The sequence below is a fragment of the Salmo salar genome, chromosome 06 (genome assembly GCF_965601325.2).
Source record: "Salmo salar chromosome 06, fSalSal1, whole genome shotgun sequence".
Taxonomy (NCBI): Eukaryota; Metazoa; Chordata; class Actinopteri; order Salmoniformes; family Salmonidae; genus Salmo; species Salmo salar.
In genome coordinates, this window is record NC_138296.1 from 5907501 (window position 1) to 5917311 (window position 9811).

At 44.7% G+C, this 9811-nt stretch overlaps 1 protein-coding gene across 3 annotated transcripts in view; it reads left to right on the forward strand.

The window, feature by feature from the left end:
• The window catches only part of LOC106606184 (multidrug resistance-associated protein 1), a 70058-nt gene extending 60462 nt beyond the window's left edge, over positions 1 to 9596 (forward strand). For 2 of the 3 annotated variants that reach the window (XM_082976273.1, XM_082976275.1), the window contains 4 exons: positions 1110 to 1277; positions 1979 to 2156; positions 7232 to 7264; positions 9526 to 9596. In XM_082976273.1, coding sequence (XP_082832399.1) covers positions 1110 to 1277; positions 1979 to 2156; positions 7232 to 7264; positions 9526 to 9581 — 435 coding nt within the window. In that variant the 3' untranslated portion in view covers positions 9582 to 9596. The remainder of the gene's footprint in view (positions 1 to 1109; positions 1278 to 1978; positions 2157 to 7231; positions 7265 to 9525) is intronic. The other variant, XM_082976274.1, reaches the window with a different exon arrangement.
• The last annotated feature ends 215 nt before the right edge of the window (positions 9597 to 9811 follow it).

A 9811-nucleotide genomic window follows, 5' to 3' on the forward strand; every position in this document is an offset into this window, starting at 1 on the left:
CTGCTGTACAGGTAGTGAATAGAGAACCCATGTCTGGTCTTGAGATAATGTATCCTGCTGTACAGGTAGTGAGATAATGTATCCTGCTGTACAGGTAGTGAGATAATGTATCCTGCTGTACAGGTAGTGAGATAATGTATCCTGCTGTACAGGTGGTGAGATGATGTATCCTGCTGTACAGGTAGTGAGATAATGTATCCTGCTGTACAGGTAGTGAGATAATGTATCCTGCTGTACAGGTAGTGAGATAATGTATCCTGCTGTACAGGTAGTGAGATAATGTATCCTGCTATACAGGTAGTGAGATAATGTATCCTGCTGTACAGGTAGTGAGATAATGTATCCTGCTGTACAGGTGGTGAATAGAGAACCCATGTCTGGTCTTGAGATAATGTATCCTGCTGTACAGGTGGTGAGATAATGTATCCTGCTGTACAGGTAGTGAGATAATGTATCCTGCTGTACAGGTGGTGAATAGAGAACCCATGTCTGGTCTTGAGATAATGTATCCTGCTGTACAGGTAGTGAGATAATGTATCCTGCTGTACAGGTAGTGAGATAATGTATCCTGCTGTACAGGTGGTGAATAGAGAACCCATGTCTGGTCTTGAGATAATGTATCCTGCTGTACAGGTAGTGAGATAATGTATCCTGCTGTACAGGTGGTGAATAGAGAACCCATGTCTGGTCTTGAGATAATGTATCCTGCTGTACAGGTAGTGAGATAATGTATCCTGCTGTACAGGTGGTGAATAGAGAACCCATGTCTGGTCTTGAGATAATGTATCCTGCTGTACAGGTAGTGAGATAATGTATCCTGCTGTACAGGTAGTGAGATAATGTATCCTGCTGTACAGGTGGTGAATAGAGAACCCATGTCTGGTCTTGAGATAATGTATCCTGCTGTACAGGTAGTGAGATAATGTATCCTGCTGTACAGGTGGTGAATAGAGAACCCATGTCTGGTCTTGAGATAATGTATCCTGCTGTACAGGTAGTGAGATAATGTATCCTGCTGTACAGGTGGTGAATAGAGAACCCATGTCTGGTCTTGGGTACTGGCAGTATTGATGTATTTTAACACAGGTGTCTTCCCTCCTCCTCTTCAGGGTGTGAACCTGTCAGGGGGTCAGAAGCAGAGGGTCAGTCTGGCCAGGGCGGTCTACTGCGACTGTGCTGTCTATCTATTGGACGATCCTCTGTCGGCGGTTGACGCCCACGTGGGCAAACACATCTTCGAGAAGGTTGTCGGGCCCCAGGGCGTCCTCAAGGACAGGGTAAGAGGTCCTAACCCCAAAACAGAGGTCAGGGTTTATTATAGGGATGTGTTTTGGTGTGTGTGATAAGTTTGGATTTGGTTTACAGTGTGACTCTGTGTGTGACTCTGTGTGTGTCTTCCTTCAGACATGGGACGTCCTTGCTGGGGGCTGAACTAAGTAGACCAGACCCAGCTGTTATCTGGTTCATATTATACAGTCAATGAACTAAGTAGACCAGACCCAGCTGTTATCTGGTTCATATTATACAGTCAATGAACTAAGTAGACCAGACCCAGCTGTTATCTGGTTCATATTATACAGTCAATGAACTAAGTAGACCAGACCCAGCTGTTATCTGGTTATCTGGTCTCAACTGCACAAATCCCCAGCCGTCCAGTCTTCAGTCAGCTGTTCATTCAAAATATACAGTATATGTACTGTATATATACTCAGTGTACAAAACATGCTCTTTCCATGACGTAGACTGACCAGGTGAATCCAGGTGATCCCTTATTGATGTCACTTGTTAAATCCACTTCAATCAGTGTAGATGAAGGGGAGGGTTAAAGAAGGATGTTTAAGCCTTGAGACAACAGAGGATTGTGTCTGTGTGCCATATCTATCTTCAACCTGTCAATTCAACTAAAATCCCTTAATATACTGTATCTGTTTAAAAAGTCCTTATCTGACCCTCTGTGTGTTTGTCTCTGTCTCCGTAGACTCGTGTCCTGGTGACCCACGGTCTGAGCTTCCTGCCCCAGGCAGATCTGATCCTGGTGATGGTGGAGGGAGAGATCACTGAGATGGGCTCCTACCTGGAGCTGATGGCACGTGACGGGGCCTTCGCTGAGTTCCTCAGGACCTACGCCAACAAAGAGCAGGAAGATGACGAATCAGGTGACATATATTATCTTCATCATCAGCTATACCTCCTTACCTACTCTAACCATCATCATCATCACCAGCAGCTAGCTCTACTGTATAACCACTATGACTATAGTCATTGTCACCATTTGTCATGTCATCATCTCAGTTTTGTCCAGTTTTATTTGAAAACATGTGATTCCATTGTTCCAGTTCATCACCAAGAGCTAGTCCCTCCCCCTCCGTACCAGTTTAACACCACCACATTAGCACCGCCTCCCCTGCTTGTTGTCCGTACCAGTTTAACACCACCACATTAGCACCGCCTCCCCTGCTTGTTGTCCGTACCAGTTTAACACCACCACATTAGCACCGCCTCCCCTGCTTGTTGTCCGTACCAGTTTAACACCACCACATTAGCACCGCCTCCCCTGCTTGTTGTCCGTACCAGTTTAACACCACCACATTAGCACCGCCTCCCCTGCTTGTTGTCCGTACCAGTTTAACACCACCACATTAGCACCGCCTCCCCTGCTTGTTGTCCGTACCAGTTTAACACCACCACATTAGCACCGCCTCCCCTGCTTGTTGTCCGTACCAGTTTAACACCACCACATTAGCACCGCCTCCCCTGCTTGTTGTCCGTACCAGTTTAACACCACCACATTAGCACCGCCTCCCCTGCTTGTTGTCCGTACCAGTTTAACACCACCACATTAGCACCGCCTCCCCTGCTTGTTGTCCGTACCAGTTTAACACCACCACATTAGCACCGCCTCCCCTGCTTGTTGTCCGTACCAGTTTAACACCACCACATTAGCACCGCCTCCCCTGCTTGTTGTCCGTACCAGTTTAACACCACCACATTAGCACCGCCTCCCCTGCTTGTTGTCCGTACCAGTTTAACACCACCACATTAGCACCGCCTCCCCTGCTTGTTGTCCGTACCAGTTTAACACCACCACATTAGCACCGCCTCCCCTGCTTGTTGTCCGTACCAGTTTAACACCACCACATTAGCACCGCCTCCCCTGCTTGTTGTCCGTACCAGTTTAACACCACCACATTAGCACCGCCTCCCCTGCTTGTTGTCCGTACCAGTTTAACACCACCACATTAGCACCGCCTCCCCTGCTTGTTGTCCGTACCAGTTTAACACCACCACATTAGCACCGCCTCCCCTGCTTGTTGTCCGTACCAGTTTAACACCACCACATTAGCACCGCCTCCCCTGCTTGTTGTCCGTACCAGTTTAACACCACCACATTAGCACCGCCTCCCCTGCTTGTTGTCCGTACCAGTTTAACACCACCACATTAGCACCGCCTCCCCTGCTTGTTGTCCGTACCAGTTTAACACCACCACATTAGCACCGCCTCCCCTGCTTGTTGTCCGTACCAGTTTAACACCACCACATTAGCACCGCCTCCCCTGCTTGTTGTCCGTACCAGTTTAACACCACCACATTAGCACCGTCTCCCCTGCTTGTTGTCCGTACCAGTTTAACACCACCACATTAGCACCGCCTCCCCTGCTTGTTGTCCGTACCAGTTTAACACCACCACATTAGCGCCGTCTCCCCTGCTTGTTGTCCGTACCAGTTTAACACCACCACATTAGCACCGCCTCCCCTGCTTGTTGTCCGTACCAGTTTAACACCACCACATTAGCACCGCCTCCCCTGCTTGTTGTCCGTACCAGTTTAACGCCACCACATTAGCACCGTCTCCCCTGCTTGTTGTCCGTACCAGTTTAACACCACCACATTAGCACCGACTCCCCTGCTTGTTGTCCGTACCAGTTTAACACCACCACATTAGCACCGTCTCCCCTGCTTGTTGTCCGTACCAGTTTAACACCACCACATTAGCGCCGTCTCCCCTGCTTGTTGTCCGTACCAGTTTAACACCACCACATTAGCACCGCCTCCCCTGCTTGTTGTCCGTACCAGTTTAACACCACCACATTAGCACCGCCTCCCCTGCTTGTTGTCCATACCAGTTTAACACCACCACATTAGCACCGTCTCCCCTGCTTGTTGTCCGTACCAGTTTAACACCACCACATTAGCGCCGTCTCCCCTGCTTGTTGTGTGTTCAGCGTTTTAAACTAGTCATATTACATAATGGTTTGTCTCTCTCCTTTCGTCAGGGTTGGGTAGGTTACTTTATAAATGTAATCTGTTACAATTACCAGTTACCTGTCAAATTGTAATCAATAATGTCATTTTTGGATTACTCATTAACGATTACAGTAATGTAATCTGATTACTTTTGGATTACTTTCATTAGAAGAAGACAAAAAGGATCCATCAAACACATTTGGTGTCGTCATAGTGGTTTCTGATTGGTGGTCATCATTTGATGTGTCGACATAGTGGTTTCTGATTGGTGGTCATCATTTGGTGTGTCGACATAGTGGTTTCTGATTGGTGGTCATCATTTGGTGTGTCGACATAGTGGTTTCTGATTGGTGGTCATCATTTGGTGTGTCGACATAGTGGTTTCTGATTGGTGGTCATCATTTGGTGTGTCGACATAGTGGTTTCTGATTGGTGGTCATCATTTGGTGTGTCGACATTGTCGTGTCTTTGGCCATCATTAACTTGAAGACATGTTTATCAAATAACTCTCTGTAATTATTATTACGCGATTAAACTGATTAATCGTGTAACTGTAATTAACTAGAAGGTCAGGGCACCAAGGAAAATATTCAGATTACAAAGTTATAATTTTCCTAATATAACTTTCCAGATATCCTAATATCTGATCTATGAGTCTTCTGATTTATGATGTGTTAGTTTACCTCGCGTCCAGTCTCATTCCAAACGTCGTAAATTGTTATCTGCACGAACCCAGTCTTCACAAAGTCATCCATACATCAATTGTCTTAAAATCATTTATTTACTAAACTAAGTAATTCACAGAAAGCATACAAACAGTAGTTATCGTTACAAAGAAATGGTAGAGTAATGTGCCCTAGTGGGCTAAACCGGCATGGCGGCTTGTTAAACAAACAAGGGGGTTGGGGGCAGCGGAGAAGGCACAACAGAGTTGATTAATATTAACAATTGATATGCTAACCCTTTGCACATGAACGCTCACTCATTCGGAAACAATTGCAATCAATATATATATTTACGCTCAGTGTGTCGTCGTGATCTTTGTTGGAAAGGTTCGTCCTGTTGGAGAGTTCTCTCTCTCTCTCTCTCTCTCTCTCTCTCTCTCTCTCCCTCTCTCTCTCTCTCTCTCTCTCTTGGTTAGAATGGATCTTTCAAAGCGACATTCATTAATGTCGTTATAGAATGGATGTTTCGTCGGTCTTCGCGTTCAATGATACCGAATTTCTAGCTGCAGTCTAGTAATTAATATCAAAGACTTGTTATTATTCTGTCGGTATCGATAGTCTAAAAGTTTAACCACGTGGTATGGTTAAAGTTCAGTAGAGGAATGCATGGTCAAACCTATTGGCCAACTCGTAATGGAGTGGAGGCCTGGTCTGGAGAAAGAAATTCTGGGTGGGGGTTTTATACTGAACATAGAAAAGCTGTCACATGACGCCTTGTCCTGTCTGTGTCCCTGGGGGCGTGCCGATGACTGAGTTAAGCTTTGAACCGAAATACAATTCTCTCACATTAACATCAGTACATAGCATCTCAACATATTCCAAATAGCTTTATCCTTATTAATAAATTTTATACAACCATTAGATGTAAGTCTCATCGCTGAGGCTAGTATATAAACCTTAGTATGGTAATATGGCAATATTGTCTCTGAGTTTCATAAAATTGTACCAAACGGACCAGTTCGTAGCTGGATTCTTCACCGATCTTTTATACCTTCTCCAGAACATAAATGTCGTTCGGTTCTCCAATCCTGTGAGGTGGAAGAATCCTTTGTTCTCTATACAAAACCCACTCTGTCTCAAAACTGGGCCATGAGGCAGGACATTCCCTTTGGAATTTACGACCGCCTTCTGACCACAGCAGCCTGGGTAGGGGGAGGTAGGTAGGGGGATGGTGCATAGAAAACCCAGAGGGCAACGTCATGACAACATAGTAGTTTCTGATTGGTGGTCATCATTTGGTGTCGACATAGTGGTTTCTGATTGGTGGTCATTATTTGGTGTGTCGATACATAGTGGTTTCTGATTGGTGGTCATCATTTGGTGTGTCGACATAGTGGTTTCTGATTGGTGGTCATCGACATAGTGGTTTCTGATTGGTGGTCATCATTTGGTGTGTCGACATAGTGGTTTCTGATTGGTGGTCATCATTTGGTGTGTCGACATAGTGGTTTCTGACTTGTGGTCAGACTGTCTCAGGTGGAAAAATCTTAAACTTGCACCTTTTTTGAATGTTGAATTGAATGTCATTCAGAAAACCGAAATGTGCCAGAATGTATTTTTTTCACAAACATCCTGTCTAAATGTAGTAGTAATCCAATAAGTAATTATCTAGTTTTCAAAAGTATCTGTAGTCGGATTACAATATGTTTGCTGGTAGCGTAACTGATTATTTTTTATTTTTTTGTAATCAGATTACATTTAATGTGTTACATGTAATCAGTTACTTCCCAACCCTGCCTTTTACTATTGTTTTTCTATTTAATGTATTTTTATGTTTGTTTGTTTCTCTCTCATCTTTCTCCTCTCTTTCTCATCTCTTTCTCTCTCATCTTTCTCCTCTCTTTCTCATCTCTCTTTCTCATCTCTTTCTCTCTTTCTCATCTCTCTTTCTCATCTCTTTCTCTCTTTCTCATCTCTCTTTCTCATCTCTTTCTCTCTTTCTCATCTCTCTTTCTCATCTCTTTCTCTCTTTCTCATCTCTTCCTCTCTCTCTTTCTCATCTCTTTCTCATCTCTTTCTTTCTCTCTTTCTCATCTTTTTCTTTCTTTCTCATCTCTTTCCTTCTCTTTCTCCTTCTCTCTCCTTCGTGCTCTCTCTCATCTCCCTCATCTCTCTCTTTTTCTCCTCTCTCTCCTTCGCGTTCTCTCTCTCCTTCTCTCTTTCTCTCTCTCTCTCTCCTTCGCTCTCTCTCTCTTCACTCTCTCTCTTTCCTTCTTTCTGTCTTTCTTTCATCCCCCTTTTTTGACCTGTCTGCCATTCAGAAGAGGGGAGGGAGGAGGAGGAGGATACTGAAGGTTTGATTGGTTGTCTGTCCCCTAGGAGACTTGGGTTGTGTCCCAAATGGAACCATATTCACTATGTAGTGTACTTGTTTTGACCAGAGCCATATGAGTCCTATTTAGGGAATAGAGCGCCATCTGGGACACAGCCTTGGTTAGTGTCTCTATCCTTATACAGGCTACCTCTCCTTGTCTTCTCCCTCTTTCCCTTAACAAACACTACTGATCTGGACTGGTAGCTTTGTTCCACCGTCCTGATTTGTTAGGAGAGCACAGTGGTCTGGCTGGGGTCAGGATGGGGTCAGGCTACAGGACTGGTGTGGAGATAAAAATGAAAAATAAACTAGTTTGGCTTGACATGAAATAATTGGTTTAGTTGGGTGGAATTCCAGGAATTATTTTCACATCAGTATCTCTGATTTCAGATTGTCACTCTGATATGAGGTCACGGGGTCACTCTGATATGAGGTCACGGGGTCACTGGTATGAGGTCACGAGGTCACTGGTATGAGGGTATGAGGACACTCTGATCTGAGGGTAAGAGGTCACTCTGATCTGAGGCTATGAGACAAGGGTGGTAGGCCATGTAAAGGCCGTGTAAAGATGGCTCTGCAGTATGGACACACAGACCGCCTGGCTCATGCATGTGTTTGCATGTCAGCTACACTACAGCAGCACTCCTGGTCCAAGTCCATGTTGTTTTCAACTCTAAAACCTGACACTTTGTTGTTGAGTTAATCAGTGATGCTGGATGGGTGGGTGGAGGGCTGATTGAGTGATGATGGGGGGGTTCTGGGCTGGATGGGTGGGTGGAGGGCTGATTGAGTGATGATGGGGGGGGTTCTGTGCTGGATGGGTGGGAGGAGGGCTGATTGAGTGATGATGGGGGGGTTCTGGGCTGGATGGGTGGGAGGAGGGCTGATTGAGTGATGATGGGTGGGTAATGGGCTGAGGCTGGGAGGTGTCAGGGTTGGGGGGGGCTGGATCCTAGGGTCTGAGTGTGATGGGGAATGGACTACTTGACATTCCGGCAGACGTTAACACAATTTCACAGTTTGGGTGGAAATGTTCTGATCAGTTTGAATGGGTTTACAATACTTGAAACCATTTGCGTTATACAGCATCTTGTCAAGGGTTTGACGACATAGAAGCACTTTTTCTTTGATGACATAGAAGCACGTTTTGACATGAGCATGGGGTGATGTTTAAAACCATGTAGTTGTGACAACACAGAGAGTTTATCTCACTGGTATCATTAGAACATGATATCAGTGATGCTGGATGGATACCCTGGTTGGTATCATTATATCAGTGATGCTGGATGGATACCCTGGTTGGTATCATTATATCAGTGATACTGGATGGATACCCTGGTTGGTATCATTATAACATGATATCAGTGATGCTGGATGGATACCCTGGTTGGTATCATTATAACATGATATTCAGTGATGCTGGATGGATACCCTGGTTGGTATCATTATAACATGATATCAGTGATGCAGGATGGATACCCTGGTTGGTATCATTATAACATTATATGAGTGATGCTGGATGGATACCCCTGGTTGGTATCATTATAACATTATATGAGTGATGCTGGATGGATACCCTGGTTGGTATCATTATAACATTATATGAGTGATGCTGGATGGATACCCTGGTTGGTATCATTATAACATGATATCGAGTGATGCTGGATGGATACCCTGGTTGGTATCATTAATAACATTATATTGAGTGATGCTGGATGGATAACCCTGGTTGGTATCATTATAACATGATATCAGTGATGCTGGATGGATACCCTGGTTGGTATCATTATATACATTATATGAGTGATGCTGGATGGATACCCTGGTTTGGTATCATTATAACATTATATGAGTGATGCTGGATGGATACCCTGGTTGGTATCATTATATACATTATACTGAGTGATGCTGGATGGATACACCTGGTTGGGTATCATTATAACATATATATGAAGTGATGCTGGATGGATACCCTGGTTGGTATGATTATAACATTATATGAGTGATGCTGGATGGATACCCTGGTTGGTATGATTATAACATTATATCAGTGATGCTGGATGGATACCCTGGTTGGTATGATTATAACATGATATCAGTGATGCTGGATGGATACCCTGGTTGGTATCATTACAACATATCAGTGATGTGTTTGTGTCTAGTGTGTGAGTGTGTGTGTTGTACTCCCTATAATCAGTGAAAGGTCTGACCAGGTGTCTGTCTCTTCTCTGGGGTGTCTAGACTCTGCACCAAAGAGAGGACTGGAGAATGGACTTCCTGCTGCTGTGATTGGGTGAGTGGACACTCCGCTCTGCTGAAATCCCTGGCTTTACAGCTCACGCTAAACTCTACCAACATCTCAAATCTATGGCTGTGTGCAGGTCGTTACTGTGTTGGATTGAATTCCTACCATTGGCTTAGATAAGGTCATCACCCCAGGTTGTTTAACCCTATCAGTCCTGAGACTCCAGCTAAAATCATTCATCTCTTTCATTTATCTGCATATCCAGTCCTTCTATTCAGCCTC